Source organism: Varroa jacobsoni, unplaced genomic scaffold, assembly GCF_002532875.2.
Source record: "Varroa jacobsoni isolate VJ856 unplaced genomic scaffold, vjacob_1.0 scaffold_25, whole genome shotgun sequence".
In the NCBI taxonomy this organism is placed as follows: Eukaryota; Metazoa; Arthropoda; class Arachnida; order Mesostigmata; family Varroidae; genus Varroa; species Varroa jacobsoni.
Genome location: NW_019212927.1, coordinates 55,756 through 81,298, shown reverse-complemented (window position 1 = coordinate 81,298; position 25,543 = coordinate 55,756). Strand labels below are relative to the sequence as shown.

Sequence of the window (25,543 nt, the reverse complement as noted above, 5' to 3'; positions counted from 1 at the left end):
TTAATAAAATAGAATAAAAATCTCTGATTCACCAAAGGGAGCTATATATATCATTATGAAACATAAAGTACTGAATATACTTGAGCAAAAATTATCTAAACAGCAACCTTAAAGCGATAAGCAGGGTCATTGCTTTAAATTCCTAGAAAAACTATGATTATAAGTACTGAGACCTGGCTTCGCAGATGCCGACCTACAGCTTTCAATTTTTTTTAAACAATTTCGATCATAACATTACGTTTTTATTGTACGTAATGTTTGGAAAAAGAAATGATTCGTATACGCACATTAATATCAGATTATTTTAACACAAACACGATACAGTAGTGACCCACTGACCACCACCAGTAGCCCAGCAGTTTGATGTAGTTTATCAGTTTTTTCAAACACTTTGGCATTTCTCAAAACACACAAGCAACGATAGACCCACAAAAAGATAATTTTTAATAAACTCCAACGTAGACATTAGAAACCTGATAAAACTTGTAGAATTTATTTAAGTATCAGTTTAATGGGGCTATGTGTTTGAGTTTATGACGTTATCCATTGATCCGGCATTGATCTACGTGATATCTGCTAAATCTAGCCTTACAAAATTACAAACGCAATTCTCATCACGGTGTCTTTGTTTTGCGGACCAGATAAGGTCTATGGGCTGCACAACTTATGTGTGGGGCATGTGCTTATTTTACCAACACATCTGCTTCGAGCTGCCGTAAGTCATCGCAAGTATCGTCAAAAATAACAAGTCCACTTTTCTCTTTTTTAATTTCTGGCCGTCGATGAACCTGCGACAATCCGATATTTGTGGGAGCTTAAACGTTTGGCGAACTTCTTTTATGGACGACGGTGTATCGAACAGAAAATATAGCAGCTAGTTCAGCGTTGTCGTGTGAGGACAGAAGACCAACTTTAGGAACGTCAGTTTGACTCGTTTCGTTCGATCCAAGGTGCTGAGGTGATTTCCAAACGTATCTGTTGATACAATCTCCAAAAGAGCTTTATAATGATAACTTCTGTAGTTGTTGGATCGAGGTTAATATTGGTAAATCTACCTGTCACCATTATAATTAATTTGAGGTATGTATTTCAAAGAATTGAAAGTTTCTTCGTCAAGGCGAAACAAGTCACCTTCGCATCTAACTGCTTGCTCATCAATTACTTAGTTAGAAGTATGTCCGCCTGTTGTCGAACCCTCTTAAGGTGCCCGCGTTAGGTTGACGCTTTGTAGTTCACTAAAGTTTCATTCGCAAAAAGTAAAGCCAACTTGCTGAAAGACTTTTTCGCTTAAGAGGACATTGCAATTCTCGTATAGTGTAATGTTAACCTCGTTGATCGTATACTGACGGCATAAGCTCCTTTTCATTTTCCATGTTTGAAAACACCGCAAACAAGACAACCACCAGCATTGCCTGCGCTGATGTCTCATCCGGGCGAAGACTGCAATGCGTCAAGTGTGTTGTACAAATGTATTAAATAAAGGTGCATAGTAAACTGCTCAAAATATACTGTGAAAAAAGCAGTTGGGTTTTGCATCCGTCAAGATTACAACCTAATAATTAGTCGAAACGATCTTCGTCAAAAATAGCAGCAGAGAAAGACCGAAATGCAAAAAGAGCAAGGAGAGCTACTAAGATAGTAAAAGAAGCGAATGATGGGCGTAAAGCACAATTAGACAGTGAACTTTCAAACAAAACGAAAGTCGTGTAGGAGCAAGTAAGCAATATGGAACAGATCGTATGAGAGAATATAATTTTATTCAGGATAAAAAAGCTGTAAAGCAAACAACTGACGTTGCTCTAATACTTAAAAGCAGACATCATAGAACAAACTAACGCGATAACACGTCAGCAAAGGCTGACAAAGTGGACAAATGTTGCCGCTGTTGTAAAGCGTGCCTCTATAAAGACAAAAGTCTGTTGTATGCAAAATGAATTATATGACATACAACTGCCGATAAACCTGGGCGAACTACACACAAATATTACCCCAACAGCAAAGGGTTAAAGGGAATATAAGGTAATACGATTGCCTAGATCCTGTAGAGATTCTGCCTAGCGCTTGGCATATTCTTAAATAACCGCGACTATGTTAAACTGACTATTGTTAACCCTAAAAGAAACTGAAGTCATTCTGGAAGGCATCCGATCGGAAATATTTTAATCGGAAAGTAGAATGCCAAATAATTCCTGTGATGTGTATGACCTTTAACAATTAAATATGTCTCTTGGATATCACCTGTCCGCACAGTTTTTTAGCGCTTGCAGTTCGTTAAATCCTGCAATGGACTCGTAAGCAATTTCGGGGTATCGTTGGTGCAATAATTAAGCAAGAGTTCTTTTCTAGCTGCTGCAGAAGCATCAAATACTAAATTTTATGTGACTTCTTAGTATACTGTGTTATTGGAAAATGAAGGATAAAATATCGAGGTTCTGAAATAATTTTCTTAACATGATTTTTGTTTGATTTATGGTTCCTGAAAAGTCTCTTAGTTATTGCAATTCTCTTTGAGTTAACACATTGTCGTCACTCAAAATATTTCTAACCTTTTAAATTAATGTGAACATGATAGGTTTTACTAGCAAGATATTCCATACACCTTACAGATTATTACTCTGCAGTATAACGCGGATAGTCTGATTTATCCTGAAGACTGAATATCCATTCTAGATTCGATTTGGTACCGCAAATGATATCCCATGGGAATATCAGTTGAAACACCGCAACGCGATCGATTTATTTTAAAGACACTTTCGTTTATCTTAATAGGTTTTCTGCTAATGACTCTAAGTCTAATGTACTTAGTAATATTACAATATCACCTGAATTTCTACAGCCAATTTTAGTCCACAGTATTGTTTCGATGGCGCCAACACGAAATTCTTAATTTTTTTTAATCAAAAATACGAGTTATTACATCAATTGGCCTATTATCTTTGGGTAACAGAGGCACATCTACCACCGGTAGTTTTTTTGGGCAAAATACATTCCCTAAAACACTAATATGCGTATATTCATCCCTAATCAGCTTGGCTTTGGCACTGTTAGCCAGTTCACCCGTAATGAAGCTTTTCTGAGAACTTTCATTTACAAGATACTTGGCTTTTTGTAATAATGCCTTCTAGATAATAAACGTGCATCACTGACAGTCATATTTAATATAATAGCTTACGATTGATCTTTTCACAAAACAGGCACTTTAATTTTCTCGTGCGCTTGCTAGCCCAATGACTATTCGGAAAATATTTCCTATATACCTTATTTTGTAAGATTTTTATTTTTATCACTTGCACTCAAGTTTTTATCTCGGCAATTATCTGGGTCATGATGTTCCTTATAAAACATACATTTTTGCTATCAAGTTTTTTGTTTGCTGGTTTGAGGATGAATATCTGTGATTTATGGTCTTCCTCTTCTTTAGGCCACTTGAAACCTCTATTTTTTTCTAGTTTACAACTCACTTTTGACGAAATCATGTGGTTTATAAATTCAGTCAAACAACCTTTGGCAAGATTTTGGTCCGCTAACTAACACTAACGAGACCAAAATTGACAGATTTATTATCTACATTCTGTTATTAACTTAGTAAGGTAAAAGCACATTCTATTAAATCATTTGGCATTGCTTTCAGTGAAGCGGTATGTATAGGGCAAACGCTGACATTTTAAATGTAATTATATAATTGTTAATTTCATCTAAAATCCAACGCAAACCCACCACTTTATTAACTTTCTCAATATAAATAGAAAAACTCAATAGAAAAACTCAAATATTTCCGAAAATATTTTAAAGATAATAAATCGCATAAACTCATGTTCCTTGATAACGCATCGTAGCGCGTCTTGATAAATGGTTTCTATCATCAGTATTTTAATGGCTGTTTTTGTGGCTTGTTCTTCCCATAAACTTTGCAGAACTTGACGCTTATGCAGATCGTTTATTAGAGTCCCTTCGTGAACAAATTTCTGAAGTTGATTTAAAAAGATTACAAGTTCCGTCTCGCCGCCATTGGTCACCGCTCGACCTTATTTTAGCCTCTGGTGACTTGTATTGGTCGCATTTGGGCAGAAGTGGCCAGACGTTTCAGTACCTCGTTCTAAAAGCATTAGAAGAGTCTTGGGAAACCTGTTCTAATGCACCGGCTTGCACATTCTGAAACCTGACATATTCCTCTAACACCGACATAGGTGAGCCCCCAGTCTGTCTCTTGCCTTTTTAGGGTAAAAAGAGCTTGAACTTACCCTTCCAAGCACAAGCAAGGTCTAAACTATCTAAATATCTCTCTTCCTTTATTAACTTGCTTCTTAGCATTTTTTTGTTTGGCACATTATTATCCCATTCTCTTTACACCTTTTATCGCCGGCTTCTAACGGCATTCTTAAATAATCGTATCTAAAATTTCTGATACGGATTACAATTATTGCGAAGTCGGGATATTAAGATTAAATATAATTATTATAACGATCAAAACACCAGTACTATTAACAAGCCAGGGGACTTCACCGCGAATAGTGATCCTCGTTTCTTTGTAATCCGCCATAACGATACCAAACACGCTTCGGGTGTCAAATCTTATAAATAACATAAGGAGGAATCTTGAAACTAACTGACGACAATAACTAAAGAAAAACCTTAAGCGCAAAAACATAGGAAAGAACGGGTATTAAATGCTACAGCTTAGATAGTCAGATAAATAAAATTAGTCAATTCCATATAAAATCATAAAACAGAGAGAATGCTAACCGAAACCAAAAGAGTTCAGCAGTGTGACTTTCAATAAAAAGCGTTAAGGTTTATGGCTCCTATGCGTAATTCCTCGCCTAATGGCATTTCTACTTGAGCATCTACAATGAAATTACCAAGTAACTATTAACCATTTAGCAGAGCGATAAGTAAGTCAGTAATAAGTAACAATAAAAGGCTTTTGCTCTTTCTGTTATTTTGAATAACTTTTAGTAGCTAAGGCTTACTGAAACTGGCGGGTAACACTACATTCAGAACAGAGGACTGCTTGGACAGGAGAGCAATCACAACTCTTTTTCTTAACGCGCTAAAATACAACTTAAGTCTCAGCTGTTGCATAATATGCAACTTTTTTTGGTGTTACCGACTCCCAGAAGTGATCTACTACTTTCTTCATCCATTATAAAAGGTCTTGTTTATCATATAATGGGATTACTGGTGCCATGAAGCGTAATCTCTATTTAATCAGATCTATTTCATTAATTCACATGACGACATTGAACGCCACCTAGAAATTTTAAATAACCCAGAATTTCATGTCGTATATTGAGACGGCGTCCTTTAAGGAAGCAACCTTCACATTCGGTACCTCACAATAGATAACAGTACATTAAAACTATACATGAGACACATATCACCATCGATCCTGATAGACGGTCATCAGGCGGCCATAGCATCTGTATATGTTTCGAAAGAAAATGTACAATGCTCAAGTAGCGGACGAAGTGGGAATTATGATCTAAATGCGGCAAAGTTGGGTTGAACATCGCACATTTCCTTACTATATCAAGATCCGAGCGAACAGAACAATAAAAAAAGACAGAATGATACTTTGCAGATTTTTCTCGAATCATTTGGATCCTATGACTGCTTTGACTACCATATTACTGTTCCAGTAAAGTGAATATCGTTAGCGTCATGAGCTGCATAACGCGGAACAAATCATGAATTTTTAGAGCCAGTTTATTAGCTTTTGCAAGCAGGCTGTTTGTTCAGCAATACATCAATCAGTAGATCAAAGCAATCAGTAGATATGGCAGTAAAAAATTTTGTCGGAAAATCAGTCCTACATTCAGTTTAATCGAAAATCTATATGACCGCATATAGGAGGCTCAACACCACTGTACATGACGGGTATGAATATGCAGATGATGGCAATCGCTTTATCCTACTGTTTACATTCAAAGGCAGATACAGGGCAGAGCTTAAACAGGACACTGTGAAGTACTTTCAGATGTATGGAACTACATCACTACCGACAATGACGTGCAATGCACGTTTATCAGAAACTGCAAGTCATTTTAATAAAAGCCAAGGACCGTTCTGTCAGACAGAATGAGAAGAAAAAAACCTTTTTATAAAACATTATGTGAAGAAGTTTGGCAACGTTATCGCTTGTCTGGTAATTAAAGATACCAGAAAAAGACTACCACATGTTTACATTCTGCTACAGGTTCACGAAAAAACTGAATTTCGTCCACAAAACTAGGATATATTTATGCAAACTGAAGTCCCGGATTCAAACACATATCCAGAATTTCTTCTAATTCTAAAGCATACACACAGAGCGTACACTATATACAGAAGATTTTCCCTCCATATATAAGCGACGTTTTCCGCATATGAGAGGTTTCATACCTGATAAGGAGGGATAACAATATCGAAATCATTAAGTAACGTCACAGTCGATTGTTTCATACAATGCTGAACATCTAAACACGTTTGATTGCCACTTCAACGTTGACATACGCTCATCGGTCAAACCAATGAAGTATATTATAAAATACAAACCTATATGCAAACAAATAAAGAGAAGTGACCAAGCTATTGAAGCGGACGAAATCGAACAATACCGAAACGCTAGACACAAATGACCGTGCCTAACCGTTACCTAAATATTGAGCTTCTTGATCCGCGGGTAATTCCGACCTATCAAAGAATTATATTTACACCTACGACAAAAACAACAAGCGTTTTTTCCGAAAATGCACCTCAACACAACTAATTGGAAACAACGAAAAATCAACAAAGTTAACAACATTCATAACTCTTTACAACGACGAAGAATATTGCAAAAACATTGGCAAATAAATGACGTCAATGTAGTGTAACTTTGCAAACAAAACAAAAAGAAAGAGGGTCAAAAAGTTTCCTTCAAATTTTTCCACTTACTGTCAAGGCAATCTGCCCTTGCGTCTCTATAGTCTCCATCGAAATATATAATTAGTTCATAATATTCGTAAACCCACATCGTTCAACCCATTGATACTCTTTGAAAAATTTAAAAAGGTTTTCTTACACGAGGTTAGTTCTCGAGACTATTGATTGAAAACTACGCCGAACGAACGGCTCGAAGACGTTTGGATCAAGATAGAATCATTCCAGATCTAATCTATCCTTGGGCGCCTTGGAAACATCAGCGAACGTTTACCTCAGGCGATTCATGATCTTTTATTTATGTTAAAGACGGGAGAAGTTGTTAATCCGTTAACTCTCAAGACGATGCAATAACTCAAAACTAAAGACCATGAAGGCAGACTATTCAAAAATACAACCCTTGCATTAAGTGACATCTATTTTATTTCAACACTAGCAAAACGAAAATACAGACATTCAACCGATAAATATAATTCAATAAATTTTAGTGAGGACTCATTTATTTATAAGCGTAAAAACACGTAACTATGTTAATTCACGCATAAACGGTCTAGAACTGAAACGAGAGGAACTGAAAACCTGATGCTCAACAATGTAGCTTCTACAACAACAACAACAAAAAATCATCTGGTTCAATAAAAAATCACAAAACAAAATTCAAAGCAAATCAAACTGTTCTTTTTAGTACACGTTAAAACTGTGAAGTCAAACGAACTTTAGGCGCAAAAACGGAAGAGATTATGAAATAAAACTGAGGCTATTTAACGTTATTTCCATCGTAAAGGTAATTAGTTTTTTTTATTTTATATAGGTCAAGTAAAATATGTTCAATAGCAAAATAAGCGCGGAGCGGAGGCCCAGGGTCCGCCTGGCCTTTTCTAGATGTTTATCTAACCATACATTACTAAAGCTCTATGCCTGTCAGTTCGTTTGGTTGTTTGTCTCTCCAAGTTATTTTTGAGTGTTTTTGAGCGCATTTTTTGAGAAGTGAAAAGCTCTAGCATTTGATATGACGATAATTTAGTTACACAATTTTTTTCGAAAATTAGGTCTCAAAGATTTTTTTAAAGAAATAGAAAAATATATGAAACATCCTTTCTGCGCAAAGTACCCCTTTATTGACGCTAATTCTTTGCACCAATCAATAGGTTACGAACTGAGAATAAACGCAATACATCTAAAATTCACATTTTGATGTGAAAAAGCCAAACACCAAAGGTAGTAGCTCTTACCCTAAGGTCACACTAGGATTAATTTCCTTATTCTAGAAAGGGTATTTCTTGCCATCAGGAATTCTCGATGAGCTGAGTTGAAATGCAATATATGCTTATATACCTTAGTTTTCGGATTAAAAATGCCACTAAAATGTTAAAACTAAATATAGTATTCCAGGAAAAGAAGAGGTTCCTTTACGTCAATCAATAGATCTCGACGAGCTGAATGAAAATGCAATACATATATCGACACCTAAAACTGATATTTTTAGGTGAAAATTGCAAAAACCTTGTTGGTTGTATTGGTTTGTCTGTATAACAATAAGGTGAAAATTCGTTTTGAGTTGTTATTTCAGCTAATTTCTAATAAATATAAATTAAACAGTTATATTTCGTGGAAGTTTTCTAATCTATTTTCAAACAAAAACCAACATTTAAAAAAAGGTATATACTTATGGAAAACATCAACAAAGTATTAAAAAATACGTTGTTGCGTCATAGAAGCAAAATGAATATGTCGATGGAGACATATCAGATATTTATGTCTTCATTCAGCATTATATATGCAATGATTTATTACCAAAAAATTAGAAGAAAAATCGTTAAGCCTTAGAAAAACAAATTCAATACATCAGCCAAAATATAAAAAATCGTCATGAAATATTTACTATATCTTCATTTAGTAGAATATGTGATTTACTATAAGAAAAAAGAGGCAAAAAAAATCTTTAACACTGAGGAACAGAATCAATAGATTAGCCGATTCTATCAATAGCAAGATTCATTAAAGAAGGCCGAATCGGTTCACGCACGTTCTTCAGAGGTCGACTCACCATATTCATTATTAGCGAACACTAAAGGAACCTCGTAATTAGATTGTAGAAATCTACCATGGCCATCATATCACGAGACAGACAAATCTCCTGGTAAGCTTCCTGGTAAAATATATCAGAATAGTTTGATGAAATAATTATCACAAAGGGCTAACTGCTGGTGCATATATAGTAAAGCCTATATTAGGTTGGACGTAACATCAGTAAATCAGATAGAAACACGATAAAACAAACGCAGGGCGACGCTCGCTGTTAAAACTCTTACCATTTATTTGCCTATACGACCCAAATCGATTCTTTAAAGTAATTGGGTTCGACTGAGTTTCATCCTTCGAAGAGCTGCGCGTACGAGGAAGCCAACTGAATGAATTTATTTCCCGGGCGAAGTTTTTCTTCCACCCCATGGAACGTAGTATTAATTTAGGCTAATTGTCGTTGTCAATTTAAGGTAATCGGTATTTTGTTCTCTTTAAGCGTTTTGCAGCAATCTCTTATATGTGTTTAGGGGTTGTTGGGACCGAAGGGGGCTAAATTTTGATAGGATGTTTACGTAAAAGTCTATATAAAAATGATCGTTCTTAATACCGATCAAAAGTTCTTGCCGAACTGAATCGAAATGTAACAAATGTCTTCGTACCTAAATCTCAGTTTTAACATTAAAAATGCTCTGAAAGTCGAAAGCTTAATATAATGTTTTATAAAAAGGGATCGCTCGCGGTGTTAGCCATAAGCTCTAGCTCAACAGAGTGAAGATACTTTATCTTTAATAGATATTTTGGCGTGAAAGTGATACAAAATCCAAGGGATTCATCTTGACCATGTGACACTAGGATGAAAAAGCGTTACAAACTACTTTTTAGCGTTCCTTTAACCGAATCTTTAACAGGCTTAGATTGTAAGGTTTTAGCGGCTGATATAACGAATATTTTAGTCGAACAACTCTTTTCGAAATTATTATTTAAAATATTTCTTGACAGAAGTACATCAAAATATTTGTTTACGCAAATACCAGATTTTTGGCGTTAATTCTTTATATCAATCTATAATATATCTCAATGAGCTGAGTAAAAATGCAATATATTTTTATACGGCTAAAATAAATATTTTGGTCTGAACAAGGTCAAAAACTGAATATGGTGGTTTTTTCGCTTGTATATAGAGGAACATTTCTGGAGGAATCTATGTGGAGGAATATTTCTTAGCCAAAGTTTTTGATGAGTTGCAATGAAATGCTACACATGTTTGTGTATCTAAATTCTAGTTTTGCGTCGAAAATTTATGTGCATCCCAAAAACAGAATCATTCAGCCAACACTAAGAAAGCCTCCTAATCGTGTTATAGAAATAAACCAGAAGCTAGTATATTGCTTAAGTAAAAGGGAGTTGTCTAACCCCTTGGCGAACATCTTAAAACAGCCTGATGAGATATCTCGGGGTCAAATAAGATAGGGTAATCAAAACGGAATAACTATTATGTAATGTAGTCTTTGTTGGACTGAGTACAACATTAACAAATAGGATAAATCAACGGTAACGTAAACGCAGAGCAAAACTCGCGGATAGTTTCCTACTAAAATTGAGTTTATCTGTCTGTTTGTGGGCCCGGCTGTATGTTTGTCTAATCCACAATCGATCTCGCAGTGTAGTCGCGTTGGGGTGATTTTTTAAAAGTGTTAGAATTTTAATTTTGGGGTGAACTGCACGTTAATGTATTCGATTAGATCAGTTATTTTTTAGGAGGATTTCATTTTCCTAAAGAATTTCGTAAAGAGTTATGTCAGCTTAGGCGAGGTTGATCATACTTTGCCGTTTCCCTGATAACTGTTGAGAATTTGTAAGAGGCTCATGTTGGAAAATTGTTTGTGCTTTTATGCTCAACAAAAACGGTACATTAGTGAATAAAAAAAAAAAAAAGATTCTTCATACGTTTATTTTTCACAGGGTAAACTGATGACCTTTGTCGAAATGGGTTAGATTAAATATGAACCACAGCAACATATGCTTCGTATATTTCAAGTGTATGCTTTTTCCGAATTTCCTTCTAAGTGAGAAACTTTATGCTAATTCGGCTAACTTGCTAGATAACCGGCAAAATAGGCAGAACAGTTGTTTTCGATTTTTCGTTCCTATCTATCCGCCTGTACTCCTAGAACGGAGTCCATCTATCTAGTTGTCTGCCGCGGCTGTACCTCTCCGGCGCAAATCGACCCTGTAAGGTAATCGCATTAAGCTAATTCTTTCAGGAGTAATTCAGTTAAATCTCAGGATGAGCTGCCGACGAGATAAAGACGATTGGTTGAGGTACTTCGAAGAAGTTTGGTATATTTTCCGATTTTCTCGATAATTGTTGAGAATTTGTGAAAGATTTCCGAGTAGGGCAGAGTTTATTAAAATGGGAAAACAGAATAAACGCAACGGGATATTGAAATTAGGACAACGTTTCAAGGGGAGAGCGAAAATAATTGTAGAAGGGTACTAGGTTTAAACTAATAAAGGCCTCCGACTGGCGTAGCATGCATGCTAGGAAGTTAAGTTTACATGCACAAACAAAATTTGTTTTTGTTTAAGTTGCTTTTAAGAAGTTTTCATTGACAATTTTAATCGAGCTCATCTTCATCATTTCAATAATACATCTTTTAAGATCGAATTCAGTTGTTTCTTATAATAGCAACACACATACAGACGTTAACGTACTAACGGATTTATTGCAACATAGTTACAAGGTTTTTGATACATTCATTCCAACAGGAAAATTACCTACGAACACAGAAATATAGAATAATTGCACCAATGTGATGGGGTCACTGACGTAAAGTAGAAAATTGTCAACAGGGTTTAAAGTCAGATATAACATGGATCAAATGCTATATGCTAATGTGATAAACATGGAAGTATTATAGCTAGGCTATCACAAGATTCCAGCGAAAGAGCAAAACGAATGTTGCTAATGGATTGACTGAGAAAAGAGCTGGGGTTACTGTAACGACATAGTTGCAATGAAGTACCAGATACTATAAGATACTATACTGGTACTATAAGATCTTATGAAGTTTGCAACGGGATTAGTGTGAAGGTGTAGGATGCAGTTGAACTACAGTTTGAACTGAATATAGCGGAAACTGTTTTTTATATTACAACAGATTGATGAAATACTAAACGGACAATGGATAAGGTGAGCTAACTCTATAAGTGATTGTATGTACTATAATTTCTTTAAACTGGATGAAACATCAAGGAACCAAACAAGTCCAATCAATATCAACGACAATATAATCAACGCCGTGGAGTGTTCGGATTTATCTAATTTTACGTTTAAAACTATAGTTTTAATATATTGTATTCTGCTGGTTCCGTTATTGTTTCGTTTACCTTTTTAACGGTTTAAATTTAGTTGTTCTGTTTTGACTTTTTAATTAGCTCTAACTTTTTGATATTTTAACTTTGGTTTTTATTAAAAAAAAAAAATGCTGAATGACGGTATCACGCCAATGCCTAATAACATGAGTTAGCAACGCCTTAAGAACTTTAAATGGTCAATGCAGGACGTAGGCGACTACATTCTGGCCAATTCTGGTTCACTGAATTTTGGCTGAACTGGACTGCATGATGTTTTCTCCATTGCAAACGTTTTGAAATTAAACAGGTGTGAAAATAAATATTATATAATGAATATTGAGTGAGAAAAAAACGTTGAATAAATTAAGGGTAAGACTAAATAACAAACTTATTATTTGCAACCTATATTGTGTAATCCTTTAATAAAATCCTATGTATAAACTGATAAAGTTATTTAATAGCCAAATATAAATAGTGAAACAATGGTATTATCCCTCAGAAAAGTTCCCTCAAACTACATGCCACTTTGAGTAAACAGGTCCAAGTCAGTTTTCCTAGTGATGACTCCTTTTCAAGCCGTAATACCTGCTAAAATACATATTTTTGCCCATGATCTACGTTCATTTTTACCTTAAGGTCTTTATTTGTTTCATTTTATAATATTTACACTGCAAAAAAGTTAAAGCATTTCTCATGTCAAATATCTTTATTATTTATAACGTCCACATGTGGGACCAAACGGGAAGAAATCCAAGGCAAAATAGCGGGTATGTTACCGCCCCATACATATACCAATCCTCTAAAGCAAACAAAAATAGCCGACGATGACCCTGTAATGCTTGATTTAAAGCTCGATATAATTGTTCAGTGTTTTCAATTTTGAGACTCCCGGTTTCGGATACGACCGCATAGCAAAATATAAGTAATAACGAGGAAAGCAACGGGTTGGTCACAAACTGTAACAAGCGACGCATAATCCGGATAGGCAAAGGACAGTTCACGCCCGCGGTAAGGACCACGGGTACGCCCAGTGCAGCTACAATTGTTCCCAATGATATATTTAGCATCGACAGTGGCGCCACTAAAAGAAGGAAATGCAGGTACATCAATAAACGTTGCGCTAAAGGGTGCACCGCGTTCCTAATAAATAGAGGTGTAAGTAGCAGAGAACTAGATGCTGCAACTGTAAACACATACAAAGCGTCCTGAGTATAGAGAGGCACCAGGTGCTTCACGATGTCTACCCCATGCGTTACTAGACTAAAGAGGCCAGCACCTAATGCCTCTAGACCTAGTACGAAGGGTAATGCCCGCCATAGTAGAGTAAGATATACTGATGGATGCTGGTCCATCAACTCCAGTAGAAGCGCCAGAGCTTTAAAAAGCACACCCCCTGTTAAAAAACCAAACGCAGTCATATAATATGCGATGGAGACGTAGCGATCACTCGATGGAAGGTAGTAGTAAAAAAATGATCGATGGAACCTCTGTAAGAGATTATTGACGGAGCGCACCAGGCCCTCAACCACCCGACCAACCGGAGTCAGACCTACGTGCCGATATCCAGGAACTTTGGGTTCACCACGAAGAGTCAAGGCTTGTATCGCGAACCTATGAAATAAACCGTGGCCGGCTGACGGCGCCCCGGTGGCCTGTATAGCGATTTGAGACACGAAGTTGGTGGCCGCATGCTTCCAACCGTGGAAAGACCTTGACTCTTCAGGGTCCATACGACCTTCAAGCACATAGGGCACACGCTCCCGGAGAAGAAGATCCTTACAGGTATTCACGAGGTCCAAATTTGGGAGCTGACCATTGAGCCCAAAAATTTTTACATCAATCTGGAATACACAAAAAATGTTTATCTGAAGATTTATACAGGAAACCCCACATTTTAGGCAACCTTTATTAAAAAAAACTGCAACAAAAGATCTAGTACATATTTGTACTTCGACTACATTATGAACCGATTTCTTGTCGTCACTGAAAATAGGATTCCTTATAAGTGTTTCAGCATGCCCCATATCACGTGGATGACGCAGTATCTCTACAGGCCACACCAATTCCTCGCAAATTATGAGCAAATATGCTGGGTCAACGAATGTGCCTAGAAGGCGCACTGCTGCCCATTGTTACAACCACTTTGGTACTTAATCTCTGACTATAGACAGACGCACCTCGAAGGCTTACCTTCCACAGTATCAGGAGGACTTACTTGCGCTTCTTTGGTCTCTTTTTGTAGATTTATTAACACATAGCGCGTTATTTTTATTAATATGATTGGTCAATATACCTGCATTTGTTAACAATAAAAATTCATGAATATGATTTTTCTTCATGCGTAACTTCTGACGATGTATTTTAGCAATATAATATTTTTGGTACCGAATATATTAGGAAAATATACCCAATCCGGTAACAATATGTGCTAGCGCAAGTTACGTCCTCAAAAAAACGTTTTTAATTTCAAACACGAATGAAAGTTTCCCTAGGCATAGTGCTCTCCTCACAGCGTTTTTTATATCAAAGCAAATCAACCTACAAGAGCTCGCCAAAATCGAAGAAGCTATTTTCAAGAAAAGGCCGAAAGGATTTACAAGATGATTGGCTCAAATGCGGAGTTTATTCAACTGCGGTCTCACCAATACATTCATTCAAAATGGGTATTACCATATAAAAGCTTATTCCGAGAATGTAAATAAACTTTCAACCATAGCGTAAAACAGTGCTTTGTCATCGGCGCATACGCCAAGCGCAGTTATAATTCAATCTCTTCATGCGCAGCAAATCTTCATCGTAATGATAAGCTAAGCGCCGTCTAAAATTGTATTTTTGACAATTCTTCTATTTCAACCAAGTTGTTAGCAAAGAAATTTTATGTGGGTATGACTGACATGTTATCAATTGTTTACGCAAACCTCAGGTACACATTACACGTGTCACGAAGGTTGTTGTTCAACTTTTCTGTAATGAAAAGCCTGTGATCCGAAAATGAATTGCAGAAATGCTTGCTGGGTAGTATTATGACCCGGATAACGTAACTATTGTAGGTAAAACCGAATTTCTAGCCAATGACCCTCTGAATGAGGTGTTCAGTGAAAAAAAAGTCATACCACCGCCTTTTTCAACATTGCTATAATACTATGCGATGTGCATACAGATTTTCACAACTTCAACGCGACGTCGTGCTCAACAACTCAGCCTACCAAGGAGCAGTCTGCAACGTGTTTTAAAATTAGAGTAAAGTTTTTATTCCTGCAGGGTGTAATTAACTTGACAATTAGAAAATTCGAACCAATACAAATGTTGTTTATTCATTGAGCACATACTACTGCAAATGGCACATTCTAGCAGCTTCTTTGATCACATTATTTCCTCAAATGAAGCTCACTTTCCGCTGAGTGGCTATTGAGTTGGGTGGCACAGCTATATAGAAACAAAATTGTTGCGTAAAATCTGGGAGTCAGTCTTGAGGAACAATTTCATTTAAAAAGAGCCACCGTATGGCGCAGCTTTTTGAGCAACAATGCCATTGTGCCTTCTTTCTTTTATTATGACAGTAAAACGGCAGTAGCCAATGACAAGCGCTATCGCAAGATGTTGGAAATTCTTCTCTAAATAGAAAAGTGCATTGAATGCGAATAGCCTTTAGTTACAATTAACTCCGGCAACTTGCACCACTACATAGAAGAAAATCTGCTTAAAATCCGAGCAGTTGACTTCACCGCGCCCCTGCGCAGCGGTGACACCGAGTAGCCACTCCAATCCCACGATTTAACTACCTTCAACTCTTCCTGCGAGGACCATGTATGTCAAACAGAGTCGAAACCAGTCTAAGACACTAAACACCGTATTCGTAGTGTGATTCATGAAATTGACACTGAACTATACAAAACCGCGATACAGAATTACGTAAAATAGGTCAAAACATGCCGGTTTTGAAGAAGACATTGGCTGACTGTTTCTTCGCATATTGCACGCATATTGCAAATGAAATTTCCTAAGTCAATCATATTGAGAAGAAAAATATGCAGAGAAGCTCACCTCTATTTTGCATTTTGAGAAAATTGAAATCTGACACAGAATTTACTACTAGCCGATTAGTGCAAATCTGGCTATTCGAATATCTGGCTATGTTCCGAGATAAACACATACGGCCGCTGTTTAATTGTGATTTCAAGTATAATTGCACGAATAGTCTTTACCAGTTAGAATCTGAAGGAAGTGTACCTTGTGTCACAAAATGATTTGCATAGAATAACACTGTGATCACCGATCAACGAGCGTAACTGATATATTCCGCTCTACTTCTCAGTATTTTGTTGTTTCTGGTCTTGGGCCATATTAGTTGGCCATCTAGTTACCTTAGGGAAATCATCTTAATCGAGCATTAAACACTGCCTTTTCGTTGGCAATTTTCTTAACGCGCAGAACGATGTTTAGAAGAAGGTTTGCCCCAATCAGGACCCTATTTTAAACGAACAGATATTTACGGACTCTTCTGTTTGATACCAAGCGTCCTCATTGGTGTAGCCGACAGGTATGATACTTGTAATAGTGTCGAGGCTACTTAAACGACTCGCTGCCATATTTTCACCTGGGTTGAATCAGCCGTGAAGTACCAGGGAATGTTTTTTATGGTTCAAAATGTTTGGCACTTGCCAGACAATGGTATTGATGACAGTGATGGTTATGGTTACTACCTAAAGTGATATCGACCCAATTTTTTTACCTATCTAGTCGGAATTCTAGCCTAGTCTTTACGGAATTCTCATTTAAAATGATTCTGCAAAGATATCTGGACCGTTGTTAGTATAGCCAAGGCGAGGTCTGTTTGTAACAATGTTGAGCAATTCAGATTCAAGATTGTCTAAATTAGTAAAGGTTTTAAGTATTTTTTTATGATAGTAAGTTTATGATATTATAAGCATAAACTTAGTAACTAAAGTTTATGTTTATAATATCATAATGTTTACCATCATACCCGTTACATTTGACTCATTTTTCCCGACATCTAGCCACAAAATTATTCTGCTATGGACATCGTAAGCACGCTTTCTCTTGTTCTCTAAGGACTCCTTTTTCATCGCCTATAGGTACACCTATAGCTTGCATAATTTTCTTTGCATAAAATAGAAAAGTAATTTAGGATGCTTAAAGTAGTACTGAACGAGTCGTTACATCTATCCTTACCATGCGTTGTATCATTAAAGTCCCAGTATGATGATTTAGTAAAGATATAGTAATATTTCACTGCCTTCAAGGTATAAATTACAAAGGACCGACAACGCATTCTATTGTTATTGCATGACAACGTTTTCATTATGACGCACGTGGGACTTTCAGTCAACTGAGATCACTTTTTTTAGTAGTTCAAGTTCTTCCAGATCGTATTTACCGTCATAGTTAGGTTACTTTAAAATCGTTCTATAAGATCTGTTGCAACTTTTTCTAACCTCTAAGAGAATAAAGGTAGAGAGGGAAGGCAACAACGCCTTGTAAGTTACCTATGGCTATGGAAGCTACTATGAAAAAGCCCAGTTTTGTTCTTTAATTTCCTTAACGTGGGTCACTAGTTGTTAACCTGCAATTCCTTCTATTATTACTCAATAATGATTTATGGACAAATATTTTATAAGCATGCACGTATTCGGAATGTATCTGGTGTTTTATGAGCTATTTTCCAGCTGTCGCTAGTTTTTTTATGCAAGACCGAGTCTTCTTTGCCATACAAATTAACATATCACTAATATTTGATAAATCAGGTTAAAAAAGCTATTCGAAGTATCCGAATTTGGAATAATAATTGAGATCCAATAGCTTGCAAATAGGATGGACATAGATTAAAGATAAGATTTCAGCTATAATTACATGCAGTTTCTCCTACCTGATCAATATGCTTGTCCTGTAACTCGAGGTTCACTGCAGCCATTATAGATCCAGAACGAGCCTCTAAATAACCAGGTAAAATTACTCCAGGTGAGGTTTCGACGAGGTGGTAAGCGTCAAGCCAAGCCTGCAGCCCTACTAATTCATGCTCTGTAATTACAAATATGATGTCCTTCGACCAATATAGCTGTCGACGAAAATGCTTTGCTAAATCAAGCACCGCAGCGATAGAGGCTAAAGTGGAGCCGTGGGGTGATGCGGAATTACGAAATGGCACAGAAATGACGATGGCTTCAGTCCTCGAAGTACGCGGTGCTCTCATGATTGCGTAGAGATTCTCACCGTGATACAGCTGGCGTGTGCCAAAAGGGTATGCAAGTGAAAAATTGTGCCGATATACCTCAAGGCCTGCCCGACGAAACTCGCCGGCCAGCCACGCAGTTGGAAGACCTGGATGCTCAGCTACCTCTAACTCCAGGGATTCCAGAAGAGATTCGGCATTACCCGCAATTCGTGACGCACGTTCGACCATCCCTGGGAGCAATGAATTATCTGAGAAATAGGTGCGCTCGTTTAATGGCTTCCAGGCTAAACCCGCAAAAAGAATCAGACCAATGGGGTAGAGGAGCAAACAGAGCACAGTCGAATATCTCTGCAAAAGACCCAGTAGGCGAGGCCTCTGGCCATCTGACGATGACAAAAGGCCCATGAGGAAGCTTCCGTACGTTGGCAGTCTCGAATACTTTATTATAGAAAGCGTCCTGAAACAGTCATTCAAGAATTCCGCGTTTCAGTATGCGCAAATACATTACTGTTTCTGTTGCATTACGTATATTGCTCGCGTATTGCTTGTAAGTTATGAAAACAGGCTGCGGGTGGTGAGAACATGTTAACAGTTTAAAATAGTTTCTAAAGCAATAGTACGACGTAGCAAAAGGATACAAAAAAAAAAGAAAAAACATTTTAAAAACGTTCAACATAGTTTCTTATTGGCAATGTACTAATCTAGGCATAAAAATACTAAAAGTTATTAGCTTGGTCGCCGTAGGAAGAGATTCTTCAGAATCTCCGGTAGAGGAGATATGGGGCGGTCAAACCGCCAGCAGGAGCTCGAAGTAGCTTAGCCACTACCGACTGCGGTATTGGATGCTATGAAAACTCCACAGAGTCGCATATAAAGAACGGAGGCTATCACTAGAATAGTAGGTGTGATATACTTAAGTCATATTTTGACATCCTCGTCAGGTTGGGTCAGTTGACGCTCGCAAATAAGCTTTCTGAGTTCATTTTTTCGCCCCATCTCTAACAGCTATAGATAGCTGCGCTTGCCGAAATATTCTATTCATTATTTTCGTGTCAATGCGAAAAAAGTAGCTTGTAGTTAGCTTACAGACGCCATAACAATTGGGAACCTCTATTTGCAAGAGAGTGAGAAATACTGAAACTGGTATTTAGGACCAAGAACGCAAAACCGAGGCCCCTGATATGTGCCTCCAGTATATGCCTAAGCACTGGGAGCAGATTATTTGAAAGAGTAAAAGATGAAGCTAGCCACTTTGAGTATTTACAAGACTAACTACTAGGTACAGTGTTCACTCCTGATGTAATAAGAAACACTACGCAAACAATAACATTATGCGAGAAGTACTGCAATTTGTACGTAAATACTCCAAATCTTTGATAAGAAATTGTAGTGAGCGTACTGTAGCGTTGTTGCTGTTAGCAAAACAGTTTCCCGGCAACTTGAAAAAAGTCATAAGGGCTTGAAAAAAGGTTATTGAAATAAAAAAATTGATGTATATTCAAGTAGTGAGGTATACCCAAATCATAGCAATAGCGAGCGGATTGAATTGTACAAGTCATTTGCAGAAGGAGCACCCAAGCACACTTCTATATAATTAATGTGTCAGCATTGTCTAAAATTTAATAAATACAGTAATGACTACAATTTTAACCAATATCAGAATAAGTTAGTTTAAAATGCATGTCGTAAGAGATCGAATTGATAATCCTTATATATTTCTGTAGCCTACTTTCCGCATCTAACCAAGCACTTACACAGATTTCTTTATCCATATTAATCTCTTCGCATGCTTATTCTGTGTAATAAGCCATTTTACCTATAAACAATGATTTCTCCTCGAAAATCATGTTTTTCGGCTCACGATGAATTCCATTAGCGTGAGATCCGGTGACAGGTGCCGCCCCTGCACTAGACTTGGCTGATTTATTCATCTGTGCGGTAACCCTTCGTTGAAGAACCTACACACAATTAGTCATGGCGGCACTTCCTCCTGGTGAAGAAAGAAAATGGACTGCAGCCCAGCGTCACAAAGATATCTAGAATTTATTTAGCTAAAAATAAACTCCGTGAGCGAGGCATTTAATAAACGCTTGGTTAACATTTGATCTTTTTTGTGGGTAGCCGTTGTCTATTTGTTACTTCTTGGTCTACTGTATTATTATATGTTAATTAAGTGGCTGGAACCTTATCGCTCATTGCATAAATTGTATGTCTTGACAGACGATGCGGTTTCATACACTCAAATTTACTTGCTCGGAATTTTTCGTTTTACTGTTGTGAGAAGTCACTTTTATTTACCATTGGTCAGAACAACATTGATACAACTGGTGTATAGAACTTACATTAGCCCAGAGTAATCATACTAAATGACAATTTCAAAATGTCTGATTTGTATCATGTACACTGCACCACTAATATATTCGACGATGTTTCACAAGCACGAATAATGCAAGCCTTTGAAAATATTGCATGTATCAGTACTATGTGAGAAGTTAAAAAAACGGGGCGTGAAAAACTTTACACTGTGGAACTATATTCTACAATGACCGTCAGTGACAGGCCCCGCAGAGTTCACTTAACTCCTATGCTCGTTGAGTGGGCTCAATTTTTTCCGAATGAAAATTATTAACAAAAGATCTCTTCTGATGGTGTAGAGTTGCGGAATACAAAAGCATCGCCATAGTCTTAGTTTCACACAATGCGAATATACACTTGTTTGGTGTTACGGATTTTGAAGTGTTATTTCTACTGCGCTCTGAAATATTGAGTGATTTTGCACTATTCGTGTCACAGTTCCGCGTGTCGTAACCTCTGATTTATACGATGACCTCAATGTTGCATACAACTGACACGTTGCCATAGGACGTTACGTTGGGGTTTTTGGGCCGTTGGCGATATGGAGCTGCGCGGCCTTTAACAGTAAGCATTTTATAGTTACCTTGCTATAGTTATTACACTTTTATAGTTACAGTGCACCACTTGATCATTTGACGGACTCTTAAATGCGTTAATCAGTTTCTCGTAGTAGTTTTTTAGGATGCTGCTATACTGACGGTGACAGTCGAGAACCTTAACCTGTCTAAATTGCTTAAATAAAAATGGTGCGCAAAAGGCAATCTCTGCCTAGAACTATGTGATCCTTTTTATCTACAGATGCCGATGTGGGATTCAAAAGCACGTTCACTGATTGTAGTAGAGTACAATGTATATAATATGATCTTGATAGAATAAACATACGTGAATGGCAATATAACGGTAGAGCGTGTGGCTGTATAACGTTCGTTTCTGTCTACTGATCAAAGCCAGATCGGTCCGCTTTATTTCGGTAGCAACAAAATAGCAGCCCAGACATCAAGACCTTGACGTTCACAGAGGTGGTCAGATTTTTTTAGCATTAACCTTCAGTGAGACGAGGCCACAAATAAAGCAAGAGAGGTAACCAAAAGGCCAGGTAATTCGTGCAAGTCATGTGAATTCCGCTTGACTTATAGCTGAACATGAAGATGGCATCCGAGTATCCGACGGACGGTAAAATCGGTATTTTTTTTTTTAGTTTTGTTACAACGGCGCGAGTAGCGGGTTACTCCGGAACGATCGGCATGGTTTAGAACTACGTATCGGGAGGTGTCCTCTCTCGTTCCGATTTGAGGACACGGACTTGTTACTGGTTCGACCATTGGTTGGAGAAAGACATCAGAACATAATGCGTTCAGTCACGATCATCGACTATAATCAGGTAAAAGCAGCATAGGATGTCTTTCGTTCTAAATGCAATTCGTTCAGCGCTTTCGTGGTCGACGGATAGTTTGGTATTTATTGCCCATTGGTAATTGGATGTATCTCAGCGTGGAGATAACTCTCATTAATCGATTCATTTTCAGATATAGGAACCTGAGCTTGTGTTCAATACATCGATGTGATGTTTGATGGCAAGGGATTCGAGTCGACAATGGTTCAACAACGGTGAACAACAGTTAGACTGGGCAGAACAGGAGCCCAGTCAGCAATATCTAAATGCACTTCTGATAAACGCAAAAATACACAGAAAACACAATAAAGACATCCAGTAGGCTAAGCGTGATCGAAATGTAAAAATTATGTATAAGATTAGTGTAATGTAGAACACGCGTTTCTGTTTACCTGTAACAACGCTACATTAGTCCACTGCAATTTATTATGACTTTACGTGATCGTTTACCAACCAGACCCTTACAACAACGTGTACAGTGGGTTATGATTTCTTGACATGCTTTGTTACGACAATTCAAAAAACTTCATGTTTCTTTACGGCGATAACGTTCATAGAGAGCTTTCCAGGGGTAGGTCGGTTATTTCTCAACTAACTATCGGTGTAAAATTTTATTTATTTATGTAACGCTCGGGGACCCAAAGCTGATAACATTGCCATCTTTACTGAAGTCGATTTTTAATAAAACAGTTAAGCACAGATCCGAAAAGTGGGTTATTTAGTTAGGAGTTTTGATCATAGAAAAAACACATACACAACAGATCATCGAAGCAGATTATGGTTCGTGAAGCGAATAAGAAGTATTGAATGGTGACAAAGAATGACAGTTGATGAAATCCTTTTCCACAATAACGCGGTCACCATGGTTCACAAGCACAAAAAAGTTGATGCCTGTTTCTTAAAAGCAATAGTTACGATACAAGTTACCTTGCCCCTGTCTAATTAAAAAAAGCCTATTCCGCTTATAACGGTAGGAAAAATTAGACTGGATAGGGGAAGATAACTTGAGCTTGCTTTACAAAATGCATTTCATCTTTATTCATTCAACCCAATATCATAAGTCCTTAAAGTCATTTCTGTGAAGCGCATTAATAAAATTTTTTAACCTTTGTTTAGCTCTGTGTTCCCAATGCACAGAAATTGAGAAAACACATGGACGACGGAACAATACGAAGGATACCGATCCTACCAAAAAATGCCAGTCAAAATTAAAAAAAACATCATAATAGTTCAAAATCACTCCCCTTTTACGGCACTGCTAACTGATGAAAAAGTAGCTCGCATTTACCGTGACGCTACCCCTTAACGTAAAAGACTCCTAATTTTTAAGTGTTTTTTTGAAGATTCTTGTTTTTTGTGTTGTAACTAGGGCAAAATGTAGGTATTGTAAACTGTGTGAGTTAATTTGGTGCATTATAAGAATTGTGCCCGCAAGAATCTATAGGACTTTATTAGAGCCAAACGTCACACAACCAAACGCGATTATCATCATAATCTATTGACGCTGTCTTCAGACTCTTTTTAAATAAAACTCTAAAATCAATAAAAGTGTAGTGCATTTTTTTTGTAATAAAAACGGCATTACGCAAACTTCTGTCTAATGATGATTCAAAGCCCCTCACACCGTTTACGAATTAGTCAGACAAAAATTAGTTACCCTTTTTTAAAAAGATCTCTTCCTTAAAGCAAAAGTGCAAAGCTCCACTATGAGTTTTGTATTTTTGCGTATATTATTATTCTGACCATTTGACTCGGAAAATAGCTATCCAAAGCCATTATGGCCTTAGAAACGAAAACATCTGAATTTTTTTACATGCCGAGAGACTACATAAAGCATAAATATAAAATTTTACAGCCCTCGAACCGCGCCCATATGCACTTTAAATGAAAAGAATAACTAAAAACAAAAATGATCACTTTCATTATCTACCAAGCGGAAATATCAAAAGATATTTCGCGCATATATATACGAAATATTGCGTAAGAAATTAAATAATGCAGCGTATACGTTTGTAAATAACTCATAAACCATTGGGTAATAATTATGTCTCGTGCTAAAAAATTAACTTTATTCAGACAATGATTTGTGATGTTAGTAACGTAATGTAACAGATTGTCAATTCCCACTGTTATGTAGTCTGCCACACAGAATCACAATTTATAAGTATATGTAAGTTATTTTATTAAATAATAAGTAAAATAGTTTACACTTAAAAATAATTTAGAAGTAATGATCTTCATACAAATTCAGTTCACTCTAATTGACTGCAAATAGCATCAAATTTAGTTGCTGAAGTAAAAATAAATAAACCCTGCTATAATCATTACTGCAATTAATCGAGAAAGATCGTTGTCTCCATAGGACAGTACAAACAATTCAGTACAGTTGGAACACTTTCTTAGTATACGAACCTCGCTTAGCGTTGCTGGCGTGATCTGCAAACAATCCATAGGCAAGAATCAACAATCTTGAAGATCTTAAAATACTGTGGATTGATTTACTCCCAAGTTCTTTGATCAGTCATTACAGTTGCTAACGCACTTGAAGAGATACATGATTTTGTAAAATACTGTGTTAACCTTCTGTCTGTTTACATATAGGGGTTGTTGTTTGTAAACATCCAAAATGGCTGCACCCAGGCAGCGGTTGCTATCTGAATACATGAATGCATACAAGCAGCACCTGATAACAAAACGAAGTATTTATAGCCACAAATTACATAGATCTTGAAAAAGTTTACGTCACTACCATTATCTTATTAAAATAGTCTTTTCGACTGAGGAGTTTATCATTTATTTCAGGCCTATTTATCGGTCTGGCAGCAAGTGATGGCAGACACTACGCAACTGTCGACTTTGAAGAGGAGATTAGCAGCATCGCTGGCGGGCAGGTATGAGTTACCTTTAAGTAATTGAATTTATTTCACATTACATATAGGCATAAATTAACCATCATTGTATACACATATATAAAGAAGTTCGCATGATAAAAGCACGTTCCAGGTAACTACATAACGAAAATATGCCAAATGAAATAGTTTTTTTGGTCAAGATTACTTAGCAGTTCAATCGCCACCTATCTTCTATCTACTTCATTTATTATCGCTGGTGATGTCTGTCTGATATCGAATCCGCTTTTCAAGTCGCCGTTTTGCAAGTTTTGTTCGTGCTATTTGCGGTGTGTGTCCAAAACTTATCGCTGCCAAGGTAAACTGTTTTCTAGTATAGACCTTCATCCAAGAACTGATTTTCCCGAATGGCATTCTTCTTTTCACAAGAGGGTTTTAATAGGAAGGGGCAACCTTGATACAAATCAAAAG

General features: G+C 37.0%; 2 protein-coding genes across 10 annotated transcripts in view; one reads left to right on the top strand and one right to left on the bottom strand.

Annotated features, from left to right (window-relative positions):
• GAA1 (glycosylphosphatidylinositol anchor attachment 1) overlaps window positions 1-24,784 on the bottom strand; it is an 85,744-nt gene extending 60,960 nt beyond the window's left edge. For 5 of the 8 annotated variants that reach the window (XR_015310286.1, XR_002679202.2, XR_002679207.2 and 2 more), the window contains exons 1-2: window positions 24,636-24,773; window positions 18,170-18,932 (exon numbers count right to left, since the gene is read on the bottom strand). Coding sequence is in view for 5 of the 8 variants with exons in the window: in XM_022830367.2 (XP_022686102.1) it covers window positions 18,170-18,880 (711 nt within the window). In the remaining 3 variants the exon portion in view is untranslated. Of the gene's footprint in view, window positions 1-11,631; window positions 14,124-18,169; window positions 18,933-20,291; window positions 20,466-24,635 lie in introns of those variants that run through there. The other 3 variants (XM_086967580.1, XM_086967582.1, XM_022830349.2) reach the window with 3 other exon arrangements.
• A 36-nt stretch (window positions 24,785-24,820) lies between these two features.
• Window positions 24,821-25,543, top strand: part of LOC111258836 (uncharacterized) — a 6,331-nt gene continuing 5,608 nt past the window's right edge. The window contains exons 1-2 of one of the 2 annotated variants that reach the window (XM_022830386.2): window positions 24,821-24,922; window positions 25,026-25,114. In XM_022830386.2, the coding sequence (XP_022686121.1) occupies window positions 25,053-25,114 (62 nt within the window). In that variant the 5' untranslated portion in view covers window positions 24,821-24,922; window positions 25,026-25,052. Of the gene's footprint in view, window positions 24,923-25,025; window positions 25,115-25,215; window positions 25,431-25,543 lie in introns of those variants that run through there. The other variant, XM_022830391.2, reaches the window with a different exon arrangement.